The sequence below is a fragment of the Bufo gargarizans genome, chromosome 8 (genome assembly GCF_014858855.1).
Source record: "Bufo gargarizans isolate SCDJY-AF-19 chromosome 8, ASM1485885v1, whole genome shotgun sequence".
In the NCBI taxonomy this organism is placed as follows: Eukaryota; Metazoa; Chordata; class Amphibia; order Anura; family Bufonidae; genus Bufo; species Bufo gargarizans.
Window position 1 is genome coordinate 38,674,394 of NC_058087.1, and position 15,423 is coordinate 38,689,816.

Genomic DNA, 15,423 nt, shown 5'->3' on the forward strand with positions numbered 1-15,423 from the left:
TGTGTGCTTAAAACTCAGTTCTCCGTGCACCGCTGACAGCTCGCGGTGTACGGAGTACGGAGTGAGAAGTTTATGAATGGGCAGCAGCACCGCTGTGAGTACGTGTAGAAGCGCCTATTGCTGATCCTGCCCGTGCCCCCCGGAGGATTACTAACTCCTGGCATAGCGCATGGGTACCCTGCACCCATGTGCTATGCTAGGATTAGCTGAGCGGCTCTTGCTTCAGCCTGCTCTGCTCAGGTAAGAGATGACATGCAGTTCTTTTATCTTCGCGAAGCAGGCAGAAGCAGGAGCCGCTCAGCTAATCCTGGCATTGCACATGGGTAAAGGGTAGCCATTTGCTATGCCAGGAGTTAGTAATCCTCCGGGGGCATAGGCAGGAGCGCATATTGCTCACAGCGCTGCTGCCCATTCATACATTTCTCACTCCGCACTCCGTACACGGCTGAGCTGTCAGCGGTGCACGGAGAACTGCGTTTTAAGCGCACAGTGAATGGTGCGCTTTAGGGAAGTAAAAGTAAAAATAAAGTACATTAGAAATAGTTTAATTAGGGACATCATATTAAAAATTGTTATAAAGGTTTAGTTACTCTTCAAAGAGGTATTTCGCAGGTTAGGGGATAACTATTAGATCGGTGGGGGTCCTACCACTTGGATCACTAGAACGGGGTCCCATACCCAAGTGGACGCCCCCCCGAAATGATCAGAGTGGCCGGTTGGGCATTCACTTCTATGGGAGTACCAGAGATAGGCGAGAGCTATACTTGACTACCTCTGGGACTTCTATAGAAATTAATGGAGTGGCCACGCACATGCCTGACCGCCCACCTCCTTCATTTTGTGGGGCTACCATGGGGTACAGGGTCCCCTCTCTTGTGATCATGGGGGGGTCCCAGTGGTAGGAACCCCACTGATCTAATAGTTATCCCCTATTAGAGCAGAATACCCCTTTTAAAGTAATCTATTACCATGACAGATTCCCTCTAGATCAGTGCATGTGCATAATGCCTTAAAGGTGTTATCTGGGATTTTGTAACTGATGACCTATCCTCCAGATAAGTCATTGAAGTCTGATCAGTGAGGGTCGAACACTCAAGACCTCTACCGATCATCTGCTTCAGAAGGTACCAGATCTCTGAGTCCTCTCTCAGCTCACCAAGCACAGCTCCGTACATTGTATTGCGGCTGTGCTTGGTATTGCAGCTCAGCCCTATTTACTTCAATGGAGCAGAGCTGCCCCTAGGCCATGTTACAGAGGAACATGACATCACTGGCCTAGGGAAAGCAGCAATAAGGCCGTGGCTCTGCTGGGAGCGCCAGTACCTTCTCAAACAGCTGATTGGCAGGGGTCCAGGGTGTCAGACCCCAAATGATCAGATACTGATGATCTATCTGGGGCATTACAAAAGGTGAGATTTATATCACTGTAAGGGCTCATGCACACGACCATATGGCCTTTTCAGTGTTTTGCGGGCCGTTTTTCCGTTTTTAGTTTCAGTAGTGTATCTGGTTCCATTCCGTTTTTCCGTATGGCATATACAGTATACAGTAATTACATAGAAAAAATTGGGCTGGGCATAACATTTCCAATAGATGGTTCCTCAAAAACGGAACGGATGCGGAAGACATATGGAGTACATTCCATATGTGTTCCTTTTTTTGCGAACCCATTGACTTGAATGGAGCCACGGAATGTGATTTGCGGGCAATAATAGGACATATTCTATCTTTGAACGGAACGGAAAAACGGAAATACAGAAACGGAATGCACACGGAGACACCAGTTTTTTTTTGCTGACCCATTGAAATGAATGGTTGAGTATAAGTAATGCATACTGAACTAAAGAAAACGTTTGTGTGCATGAGCCCTAAGGCTTCTTTCACACTTCAGTGAATCACAGACGTGTGCTGTCCATATTCTTCACAGACAGTACTCATACCTATACATTTCAAAGTGTTTATTCACACATCAAGAGAAAACCATGGAGACATGCGAACCATTGAAGTCTTCAGAGTCTGTGAAAACCACTGACCCAACACAAATGGCATCCATGTTCTGCCAGTGATTCTCAAGGACCATTGGTAGGAGATGCTCTGGAAATAAATTTGCAGCCTAACACGTGGAATACAGAAGACTCACGGAGGGTCAGATCCCTACACTGTTCTCTTCCCCTCTTCTTCTCATGTGCTTTACCTAAAACACAGGGTTGCACACTTGCATCTCTCTCCTTCCACTCCTCCCGGTCATCTATTTACTGGTTTTTGGGTTTTTTAACAAGTTCAAGACCGGGCTATTTACCCCCTTCCTGAACAGGGGCATTTTTCCTATTTTTAGTACGTGCACATGCACTCACTGGCTATAGTAAATTTTTTATTACATGCAATTACAAAAGTATTCAGACCCAGGTGCTGGTTTGAAAACGGTAGAATATTTTTCTTGGAGGAGGCGGCTTTTAGAAAAATTATAACGATGGTATCCACTCTAAGGCCTCTTTCACACGGGCGTCAGTTTTTTTGCCCGGATAAGAGGCGGGTGCGTTGCGGGAAAATGCGCGATTTTTCCGCACGAGTGCAAAACATTGTAATGCGTTTTGCACTCGCGTGAGAAAAATCGCGCATGTTTGGTACCCAAACCCGAACTTCTTCACAGAAGTTCGGGCTTGGGATTGATGTTCTGAAGATTGTATTATTTTCCCTTATAACATGGTTATAAGGGAAAATAATAGCATTCTGAATACAGAATGCATAGTATAATCGTGCTGGAGGGGTTAAAAAAAAATAAAAAAGTTAACTCACCTTATCCTCTTGATCGCGTAGTTCCCAGTCTCTTCTTTACTAGCTGTGGGCTAAATGACCTGTGGTGATGTCAGATCACATGCTCCAATCACATGGTCCTCCATCGTGGTGATGGAGCATGTGATCTGACGTCATCAAAGGTCCTTTACCTGTATTTGATGCTCACCACAGGTCCTGCTCAACAAAGGATACAGAAGGAGAAGCCGGGCTTCGCGATCAAGTGGACTAAGGTGAGTTAAATTATTTTTTTAACCCCTCCAGCGCTGTTTTACTATGCATTCTGTATTCAGAATGCTATTATTTTCCCTTATAACCATGTTATAAGGGAAAATAATAATGATCGGGTCTCCATCCCCATCGTTTCCTAGCAACCGTGCGTGAAAATCGCACCGCATCCGCACTTGCTTGCGGATGCTATGCGATTTTAACGCACCCCATGGGGCCTGCGTCGCGTGAAAATCGCACAATATAGAGCATGCTGCGATTTTCACTCAACGCACAAGTGATGCGTGAAAATCACCGCTCATGTGCACAGCCCCATAGAAATGAATGGGTCAGGATTCAGTGCGGATGCAATGCGTTCAACTCACGCATCGCTCCCGCGCTGAATACTCGCCCGTGTGAAAGGGGCCTAATACTGGCAAAACTACTCTCTGCAAATATCCTACCCAAATGGGGAGGAGAGGGGGGAGAGAATAGTGCAACCCCTCCCCTAAAAATGATTATAAGCCAACTTCAGATATTTAAAAATATTCCTCCATGTTTCACTGAACAGTAGACCTTGTCCTAAGGACATTAGATTATCATGGCATTCTACTAAACTTGGAAGGCCTGTTGATAATTTTCTAGTTAATGGGGTTCTCTAGGATTGCGAAAAGCGTATAGCATTGCTTTTCTAACCATGGTACCAGATGAGCTGTTATACCAGACAGAGGCCATGGATAAGAGTGGCGAACAGGTGATTTGTAATTTTGGATGCTTTTTGTAATATTGGATAACCCCTCTGAGTTACTGGGTGGTCACTTGTGTACGATAATTACTGTAGCTTTCGTATTCTTAGCAGCATCATATTACTACAGTATCTTCCTATATTTACAGAGTATATCCAAAAACAAAAATGAAAAAAAATAAAATAAAATCGATCGGAACATCTTTTATGTAATTCAAAGTAAGAAAAACGTAAATGGGTGTAAAAATGTCCTCCTGAATCCTTATTTTTACTCACGTCATTACTAAATCCTATAATCCTAAAACAATGTTGAATTGCAGCAAATTGTCTTCTGTACGATTCCTTGGAGGTAATATCTTGCATGACTGAACCTGTTTCATTGTCAATGTATCTATTAGGAATAAAAGGAAAATAAAAAGATTAGCAATAAAAATAGCAAATAAACCGAAATTAACTGTAACAAAACCAGAATACGTAGCAAATAGTTTTTTTTTACCTTGGAGGCTTTTTCTCTGGGAGACTGTATTCTGAAAGCTTTTTATGGTGATAGAGACCAGCATATATGTAATAAAATATATGAAAATTCTTCTCACCCCTGAAGGAAAATATAAATTGTAAATGGAAAATTAACAAGTTAAAGGACCAAACATAGAAGCCTGTAGCAATTATGCAGATTAAGGATTTTATACAAAAAATATAAAAAAATTTGATTTAATTTTTTTTTACTAATTAAAAGAAGAATATTTTTTTCTAATCTATTTTGGTTTTTTTAAATAGTATTTCCTATTCTTATATTTTTTACATTATGCTGGGGCAGACATCTTGTCTGAGTTTCTTTTATGAGCCCCAAGATTTGCTCTGTTGTAAGGCACATTGACAGTCACTAAAGGGTTAACCCTTCAGAACACTGCCACCAACATTAGTTAAAGACACCTGTGACATCACAAGCACGTGTGTCATAAGGGAAGAACCCTTGTAAAAAGCGGGTGAGCGGCCATATTTTGTGCCGTACTTGATGGCCTGAGGACCTTGAGCTTGACCACCCCCGCCCACCGCACCTTGACGAAATTTGGAGGTTCTAGCAGGCAGACCATCGCCCAATGGGAGAAAAGGGACATCCGCCTAGCCAACCAGATCAGCCCGGCTGCTGCACCCCCCTTACTATTTATGTGGCAGCCACATAGTGGCATTACCCTCTAAGCCCAAGGGAAGGGCAGCCCTCCAGCCATGGTTCCCTAGAGGTTTCCTCCACAGGGGGTTTTCCTCTCCTGAGTGCTGGAGGGTGACTCTCCGTGAGTCGGGGGTTTGCTATTTTTTATATTTTAAATAAACAATTTGGCCATTTATCCCCCAATTACCGTGTTCTGTGTCTTTATTCTGTTTCTTTAATTTGTGTTCTTTGGTTTCAGGGGTGTATGCATGATTTTCTCAGGGAGGAGGTTAAAGCGGTATGCCTATCTGGGACATATACAATATACACTCACCTAAAGAATTATTAGGAACACCATACTAAGGCTAGTTTCAAACTAGCGTTCGGCTGTCCGCTCGTGAGCTCCGTTTGAAGGGGCTCACGAGCGGACCCGAACGCTTCCGTCCAGCCCTGATGCAGTCTGAATGGATGCGGATCCACTCAGACTGCATCAGTCTGGCGGCGTTCAGCCTCCGCTCCGCTCAGCAGGCGGACACCTGAACGCTGCTTGCAGCGTTCGGGTGTCCGCCTGGCCATGCGGAGGCGTGCGGATCCGTCCAGACTTACAATGTAAGTCAATGGGGACGGATCCGTTTGAAGATGCCACAATATGGCTCAATCTTCAAACGGATCCGTCCCCCATTGACTTTCAATGTAAAAGTCTGGACGGATCCGCTCAGGGTAATTTCACACTTAGCTTTTTTTTGCCAATATAATGCAGACGGATCCGTTCTGAACGGAGCCACCGTCTGCATTAATATGATCGGATCCGATCGAACGCTAGTGTGAAAGTAGCCTAATACAGTATTGGACCCCCTTTTGCCTTCAGAACTGCCTTAATTCTACGTGGCATTGATTCAACAAGGTGCTGATAGCATTCTTTAGAAATGTTGGCCCATATTGATAGGATAGCATCTTGCAGTTGATGGAGATTTGAGGGATGCACATCCAGGGCACGAAGCTCCCGTTCCACCACATCCCAAAGATGCTCTATTGGGTTGAGATCTGGTGACTGTGGGGCCATTTTAGTACAGTGAACTCATTGTCATGTTCAAGAAACCAATTTGAAATGATTCGATCTTTGTGACATGGTGCATTATCCTGCTGGAAGTAGCCATCAGAGGATGGGTACATGGTGGTCATGAAGGGATGGACATGGTCAGAAACAATGCTCAGGTTGCCCGTGGCATTTAAACGATGGCCAATTGGCACTAAGGGGCCTAAAGTGTGCCCAGAAAACATCCCCCACACCATTACACCACCACCACCAGCCTGCACAGTGGTAACAAGGCATGATGGATACATGTTCTCATTCTGTTTACGCCAAATTCGGACTCTACCATTTGAATGTCTCAACAGAAATCGAGACTCATCAGACCAGGCAACATTTTTCCAGTCTTCAACAGTCCAATTTTGGTGAGCTCGTGCAAATTGTAGCCTCTTTTTCCTATTTGTAGTGGAGATGAGTGGTACCCGGTGGGGTCAGTCAACGTTGCTCTTCTATCAGCTTGAATCAGTCGGCCCATTCTCCTCTGACCTCTAGGATCAACAAGGCATTTTCGCCCACAGGACTGCCGCATACTGGATGTTTTTCCCTTTTCACACCATTCTTTGTAAACCCTAGAAATGGTTGTGTGTGACAATCCCAGTAACAGCAGATTGTGAAATACTCAGACCGGCCCGTCTGGCACCAACAACCATGCCACGCTCAAAATTGCTTAAATCACCTTTCTTTCCCATTCTGACATTCAGTTTGGAGTTCAGGAGATTGTCTTGACCAGGACCACAACCCTACATGCATTGAAGCAACTGCCATGTGATTGGTTGACTAGATAATCGCATTAATGAGAAATAGAACAGGTGTTCCTAATAATTCTGTAGGTGAGTGTATATCGATAAGATGTGCCATAAATGTCCAATAGGTGGGGGTCCCAGTCCCACCTCTGAGACCTGCTCATATCTCCAGAACAGGAGCACATTGTGCATGTGCCGCGTCCTCTCCATTCATTATTATGGGAGTTCCAAAAATAGTGAGTACACTCGGCTGTTTTCTGAAGTTTCATAGCAGAGAATGGAGAACAAGCAGCACAAGCGCGGCCTAATCTACATTCATCACTTTGGACCCAAAATAGCAGCGAGGCAGGAGATGCTGGGGATATGACAGGTGAGATAGCGGGTGGTATGGAAGAAGGCCCAGGCCTAACAAAATGAAAGCTGAGCTCTGATTGGATGCTAGGAGCAACAAGGACAGTCCTTGTCAAATGAGGTCTAATGGCTCATTCAGCAGATTGCAGATCCACAAAACACGGATACTGGCCGCGTGCGTTCCGCATTTTGCAGAAAGCACACAGCCAGTCCTATGATAGAAATGCCTATTCTTGTCTGCAATTGCAGACAAGAGTAGAACATGCTATATCTTTTTTGCGGATCCACAGAATGGAAGTATGGATGTGGACTGCACACGGTGTGCTGTCCGCCAGTGATGGCCAGTTCGCCGAACACATGCGAGCTGCCATCCTAACTCACAAGTCCGGCGAGGCACAGGTTAGTCCTTACCTGTGCGCGAGCCGGTCTAAAATGAAATGCAGTCTACGGGAGCAGGCAGTTCTGAGAACAGCCCGATGAAGGCCCCCAGCGGCTGTTCTCGGAACTTCCTGCTCCCGTACACCGCATTTCATTTCAGACCGGCTCGCGCACAGGTAAGTATGAGTTAAGATGGCAGCTTGCATGTGTTCGCGGACGAACACGGCGAACTGGCCATCACTGCTGTCCGCATCTTTTTTAATTGAAATTAATAATGCAGAATGGATGCAGACAAATATACGGTTATGATATTGGGTCCTAAGATGTACATTGGAACACATTTTTCACATATCTGTATCATCCCAGTACAGCAATAACACCACAAGTCGCAGTCCCTGTGCCCTTATTGTGCCCCTTTACCATAAATGTCAGACTGAGCCCTCATACATTTAGTCAAGTTTCTGGGATTGTGCTCATGACTGTCAAACATTGTGGGGCCCTTGTGCTATCCACAAGAGATGGTGAGCGACAGCGCCATATAAGTACCACTTAATGCCCCCATAAGTTTAATCTGCTGTTTCCGTAACTGGCAGCCATAATTCCCCAAGAAATCCCAGCAATTTTGACCCCATAGGTGTTATCCACGGTGATGCTAGGGGTGATAGCCCCAGTGCCCTCACTACGGCCAGTCACTGTACCCCCATAACTGAAAACCACTGTGCCCCCAAACTGCCAGCCACTGAGTCTCCATAAGTGAAATCCACGCTGTCACTACAACTCCCAGAAATATTGGTAACATAGGAGCTATCCACACTGATGCCAAAGATGACAACCATGGTGCCCCTAAAAATGCCATCCACAGTGCCTCCATAGGTGCTAACCACAATGCCCATCTTACACAGTAGCCAGTGCTACCATAAGAGACAGTGCCATATTAGTGCCAATCACTGCCCCAAAACATTTCATCCACTGCCTCCATAACTGCTTGCCATAGTTTCTTGGTTCCTACACAAGTGCCAGCCACTTCTCCCTATATATGCCAGTCACAGTTCCCCCATAACAGATGAATGTCCTATAAGGGTCCATTCACACATCCGTGTGAGTTTTGCGGATCTGCAAAACACGGACACCGGCAATGTGCGTTCCGCATTTTGCGGACCACACATCACCGCCACTTAATAGAAAATGCCTATAGGACAAGAATAGGACATGTTCTATTTTTTTCGGGATCGGAATTGCGGACCCTCTATAAGTTTCCACCATATCCATAGTTGTGCCATAAGTGACAGCCACAGTGCCCCACAAGTGCCATAGCCTCCTCCATTCACATCGTTGTTGCCTGAGGAGTCCTAGGAATCCAGCCTCCAGACCTCATATATACATGTAGACAATCTATTTCTAACAAAGCTAGAACCAGCCCTGCACTTCACATGGATCCAGAGATCTCCCCATTCATTGATCTGCTAGATTTATTTCAACTGGCAGCTCGGGGGCATGTACATTTTTAAGAGGTCATGTCCTGTGTGCTGGACAGAGAAATTAGAAAAAGAGGAAACAGCAGGTGGCGCTCTACAGACACATTTTATTGAATAACTCAATGGCTATGCAAAATTTTTAATTATATGCAAAAAAAAAAAAGTATTCAGATCCAGGTGCTGGTTTTGAAACTGTAAAATATATTTTGTGTGACAATCCCTTTAAAACATCAGATCTCTAATTTTCATTAACTGAATATTTTGTAGAATGTAAGCTCTTGTGGGCAGGGCTGGGATTTGTTAATTAGTTTGATACTAAAGTAATGTCCGATTTTGTACATGCACCGTCTGCGGTATATGTAGATTATTATTATTGTTTTATGATCACCCCGTCCTACTGAGCTCCGCTAATCTACTTTATTAGCATTTATAACAGTGTAATAACTTGTACTTTATGTTGCTGCAGTAAAACTTTAAAATGATGCAAAATTAACCCAGATACTGTTTTATTTCAGGCTCATTATTTCATTAGTTGTGGTTCATTAACCTTTTCTATAACAACATTATTATTATTCTGCTGCCAGAAATATCATTTACATAACTCCATATAACGCCGGAAGAAAACTAAAAATAGCGGTTTTGTATTTAGTTACAGCACAGAACATAAGCACCGACTGGTTTTCTTGAGATCACTGACCTGTAAACTGTAAGCTTGACTGAAAAGAAATGATTTAAAAAGCCGTTTTCTGATGGTACACGTATACCATAGAAGGGGGGTCCTGCCCAGGATCCCTCTCTTCTGCCAGTGTCAGACTGGGGCTCTTTGGGCTCACCATAGGAAATTTTATTTTCCGGTATTGAGTTCCGTCATAGGATCTTAGTACCGGTGGAAAACGCTTCAGTTTTGTCCCCATTCATTGTCAATGGGGACAAAACTGAACTGAACGGAGCAATGTGCACCAGAATGCATTCCGTTCCGTTTGGTTGCGTTCCCATGCCGGACAGAAAAACATTGCAAGCAGAGCTTTTGAGTCGGATCTAGCATGAAACACAATGTACCTGTAAATCAATGATGCCGGATGCCTTTTTTCAGACATGAACGAAAACAGATCCGACGCCCATTGACTTACAATGGTTTTAGGGCCAGATCCGTCATTGCTATTTTAGAGATAATACAACCGGATCCGTTCATAACTGATGCAGCCGGTTGTATTATCGTGACGGTAGCGTTTATGCTGATCCATGACGGAGCCAGCAAAAGCGCAGATGTGAAAGTAGCCTTACAGTTATACAGAACATGTATACATCCTCATTTACTTGCATTCTCGTACACACAGGACATATCGTCAGTAAGAAGAGATGAGCAAATCAATTTGGCACAAATCAAATTTTGTTACAAATCTTCCAAAATATTCGTACAAATTACTCAAAAAGGCAGCCACCATTTCACAGGTCAGAATACAGAGAACAAGGCATCTGCCTTCAAAAAGGAAAAATCTTTGGATCGTTTTTTATCTTAAAGTGTAACTAAACCTTTCCAATTATTAAAGCTTATTGTGAATGCCATAAAATAAATTTTTCTAATATACTTTTTAAAATGTTTTCCCAGGGAAAAAGACACCGTACATCCACAAAACACTGTGCATGGGAGTACAGACTCCCCTGCGCCCACACTGAGCACTGTACAGGCCGCAGCATCGTTGCTCCGGCCTGTACCAGCACAGCACTCCTAATGCCTGGCATAGATAGGCTAAGGCCTCATGCACACGACCGTTGTGTGCATCCGTGGCCGTTGTGCCGTTTTCAGTTTTTTTTCGCGGACCCATTGACTTTCAATGGGTCCGTGGAAAAATCGGAAAATGCACCGTTTTGCAGCCGAGACCGTGATCCGTTAATCCTGTCCGTCAAAAAAATACGACCTGTCCTATTTTTTTGACGGACAACGGTTCACGGACCTATTCAAGTCAATGGGTCCGTGAAAGAACACGGATGCACACAAGATTGGCATCCGTGTCCGTGATCCGTGGCCGTAGGTCACTTTCATACAGACGGATCCGAAGATCCGTCTGCAAAAAAAAAATTCGGATCCGACAGTATATTCTAACACAGAGGCGTTCCCATGGTGATGGGGACGCTTATAGTTAGAATATACTAAAAGAACTTTGTACATGACTGCCCCTTGCTGCCTGGCAGGTGCTGCCAGGCAGCAGGGGGCAGACCCCCCCCCCCTCCCTCCGCTGTAGTTAACTCATTTGTAGCCAGTGGGCCCCCCCTCCCTCCCCTGTAGTTAACTCGTTGGTGGCCAGTGGGCCCTCTCCCTCCCGCTCCTAATTAAAATCTCCCCCCCTATCATTGGTGGCAGTGGAGAGTACCGATCGGAGTCCCAGTTTAATCGCTGGGGCTCCGATCGGTAACCATGGCAACCGGGACGCTACCGCAGTCCCGGTTGCCGTGGTTACTTAGCAATTTGTAGAAGCATCATACTTACCTGCGAGCTGCGATGTCTGTGTCCGGCCGGGAGCTCCTCCTACTGGTAAGTGACAGGTCTGTGCGGCGCATTGCCTAATGATCTGTCACTTACCAGTAGGAGGAGCTCCCGGCCGGACACAGACATCGCAGCTCGCAGGTAAATATGATGCTTCTACAAATTGCTAAGTAACCATGGCAACCGGGACTGCAGTAGCGTCCTGGTTGCCATGGTTACCGATCGGAGCCCCAGCGATTAAACTGGGACTCCGATCGGTACTCTCCACTGCCACCAATGATAGGGGGGGAGATTTTAATAAGAAGGGGGAGGGAGGGGAGAGGGCCCACTGGCCACCAACGAGTTAACTACAGGGGAGGGAGGGGGAGGGGCCACTGGCCACCAATGAGTTAACTACAGGGGGGGAGGGGGGGGGCGGCCGCACTGGCCACCAATAAGTTAAAAACTCCGATCTGATGGTATAAAGGGACTCCTGACTTTACATTAAAAGTCAATAGGGAACGGATCCGTTTGCAATTGCACCATATTGTGTCAACGTCAAACGGATCCGTCCCCATTGACTAGCATTGTAATTCAGGATGGATCCGTTTGGCTCCGCACGGCCAGGCGGACACCAAAACGACTTTTTTTTCATGTCCGTGGATCTTCCAGAAATCAAGGAAGACCCACGGACGAAAAAACGGTCACGGATCACGGACCTACGGACCCCGTTTTTGCGGACCGTGAAAAAATACTGTCGTGAGATCCGTTCAGGGCTCTCACAAGCGGTCCAAAACGGATCAGTTTTGCCCTTAATGCATTCTGAATGAATTAGGATCCGTCATGGATCTGCACAAACGCATCTGTTCAGATAATACAACCGCATGCATCCGTTCAGAACGGATCCCTTTGTATTATCTTTAACATAGCCAATAAGGATCCGTCTTGAACACCATTGACAGTCAATAAGGGAACGGATCCGTTTTATATTGTGCCAGATTGTGTCAGTGAAAACGGATCCGTCCCCATTGACTTACATTGTGTGCCAGAACGGATCCGTTTTGGCTATGTTAAAGATAATACAAACGGATCCGTTCTGATCCGATAATACAACGGATGCGGTTGTATTATCTGAACAGATGCGTTTGTGCAGATCCGTGACGGATCCGCACCAGGGGCGTCGTTAGGTCAAAACATTCGGGGCTTGAGCCCCGGATGTTTTGTCCAGTGCCCCGAATGTTATGCTTGCCCCACCCCCCTTGTACTTGTTCCGCTACTTGCGTTCTGCGCTGGCATTAGTTCAGTCACGGTGGCAATCCTGTCCTGCAGCACATGCTCCCGCGAGACCCGCCGCTGTAGGTCACGGGTCTCGTGGGATCACGCGCCGCAGGATGGGATTGAGCACCGAAGTTAAACTCATGCCCATGCAGCCAGCGGAACAAGTACAAGGGGGATGAGGGGATGATCTGTGGGGTTGCCCAGACGGCTAGGCCCTTTACAGTAGTTATTAACCCCTTTCAGCAGTCCCCCATTCACTGAAGGGGGGACTGCTGAAAGGGGTTAATAACTACTGTGAAGGGGGGACTGCTGAAAAGGGTTAATAACTACTGTGAAGGGCCTCCCCCCATTCCGGTGATGGGGGCATGGCTTCTTGGGGTGGGGGCATGGCTTCACGGGGGCGTGATACAGCGGGATTGTGCCCCGGATGTTTTCAGGCCCTAGCAATGCCCCTGATCCGCACCAAACGCGAGTGTGAAAGTAGCCTTAAAGGTGCAGGCGCTGTGCTAGTCTATTATAATAGGGAAGTATGGGCTGAAACAGAAGAATCTAGAGCGCTTCTATACTCGCATATCATATAAGTTTGTTTTATATGCCCATCAACACCAGATTTTACTATACTATTTTAACACACATTTAAGCAATGACCACAGGAAAATAGGAAGAGACACAACCATGTTTTATGATACTTTACTTACATAGACTGTTTAATGACCCGGGATTTTTCCAACAGGTATTCCGAGATCTTTGCACCCATGACGGCCCCCGTGGGTGTGAACATCATTTCTAGATATTTTCCAAACCGACTGGAGTTGTCATTGATCACAGTGCAGGCGTTTCCAAAGGCTTCAACCAAAGGGTTAACTTGTAGGATCTTTTCTCGCAGTGCCCTATTATTAGCCTGAAAAAAATGGGATGGCAATAGTCTGACTTTGCAAGAATCCCACATGTGACAATAAAGACTGACAAGGGAAACTGAGTAAGAGTAGCTAAATCTCAAATTACATGGCACAGAGGTTTAGATTTGTACCCCCACTGGAGGCTTTAAGGGGTTATTTGGGATCACTGTGATTTTCTAACAGATATGCTCATGTTATTGCTTCCCTTATGTTCATATTCTCCATTTTTTCCCCCACTTTGGACTCTCCTGACCCATTTTCACCATACAAACCAATCACTCTGGTTACATCCTGTATGTAGCACTTCCTGTTGCTTGAACCAACCAAACCCATGATGCACTTCTCCTTTCTTTGCCACGCCTCCAGCACCGCCCCTAACAACACCCTGCTGGTTTATAGCTTCTCCCACCTAGCTAGTTACATAGACACCCCCCTATTCCGGCTCCTAACAATGCCCAGATAATATACTTACATTTTTTTTATCACTTCTATATTGGTTTTCTATCACTTGAAATATTTTTCTACCACATTCAAGGTCTTTAAAGGGAGTCTGTCACCTAATTTTCACCAATATAACTAAGAGCACTGCCCCACAGAAGATTGCAGACACATTCCAGACATACCTGTGTGCACTCTGTCTGTATTCCATGTCCAGGAAAAGCACTTTTATTCTGCTGAAAAACAGCTCCCAAGAGCTTTCACTCCTGACTCGATTTCTAACGGCTTGATGGAGGTATTGGTTATTTTCCGCTCGACCACTTCAACTTCTTAACTGGCCCATGCCTCCCCCCAAGCCCAACCACCCGGACTTAACTAACCCGATAAGACACAGACACCGTATTGGATTAAATCGGCCACAGCAGCCGTTTTTATTAACACAACATACATATAAATAACCCTTTGAATACCATAACCATAACATATGTATAACATTTACTCATCAATCCAAAAAAAGGAAGGTCCTTGAAGCCCCAAACAAAATGAGTTACCCCGCCGTGTTGAGCCGTCTCGCCTCCAGCCGTTGAGCGCCAGCTCGGAGGCACCACTGACGGCCCCCCAAAATTCAGTCACAACCAACCGCCAACCATGGGAGTCCAGCCCCAACCGTGGAGCCCTCCCATTCTCCCCACCTGAGTATATCTTCAACTTCAAGGCCCTCCTACCTCCCCAGCTGCCGTGACAAATTGCCTACCTACTGCCACCCTGCCCCGCAAACCCACTACTATTTCTTAACCGAGACCCCTCCTTGCCTCCAACAGTTAGCAAGAAGCCTTCCTAAACCAGGGTGGGTGGGTGGGAGCTCACGTTTTTTAAGCAAAATGGCCCCTTTCTGCTCCAACTACAGCTATTTAACCCCATAATTCCCGTCCCTAAATTGAATTACCCAATAACCACCCCTGGGGTCTCCCTTAAACCAACCCCCTGTCATGATAGCCTCCCCTAAAGGCTACCGCCCCCCAGTCCAGCCATAACCATTACGAAGGTATTGGTTATTTTCCGCTTGACCCCTTCAACTTCTTAACTGGCCCATGCCTCCCCCCAAGCCCCACCCGGACTTAACTAACCCAATAAGACACAGACACAATATTAGATTAAATCGGCCACAGTAGCTGTTTTTATTAACATAACATACATATAAACTAGAAAAGCTAAAATTTCTGGGGAAATTGTGTTAAGTGTTCTTGCCTCCACCAGTAGTCTACAACTGGAGGAGTGGGCGGAGTAACTGGGTGGAGTTGCTTGAGTAACTGTTGTGTGGTTGGAGTGGCTGGAGTAACTGTATAAAGGTTGGACTGGCAGAGTAACTTTATGGAGTGGGCAGAGTAACTGTGTGGAGTGTTTGGAGTGAG

At 45.7% G+C, this 15,423-nt stretch overlaps 1 protein-coding gene across 1 annotated transcript in view; it reads right to left on the bottom strand.

Moving 5' to 3' along the window:
• MYO3B (myosin IIIB) overlaps positions 1-15,423 on the bottom strand; it is a 342,729-nt gene that overhangs the window by 102,200 nt on the left and 225,106 nt on the right. The window contains exons 14-16 of the mRNA XM_044304441.1: positions 13,373-13,575; positions 4,242-4,340; positions 4,022-4,136 (exon numbers count right to left, since the gene is read on the bottom strand). Coding sequence (XP_044160376.1) covers positions 4,022-4,136; positions 4,242-4,340; positions 13,373-13,575 — 417 coding nt within the window. The remainder of the gene's footprint in view (positions 1-4,021; positions 4,137-4,241; positions 4,341-13,372; positions 13,576-15,423) is intronic.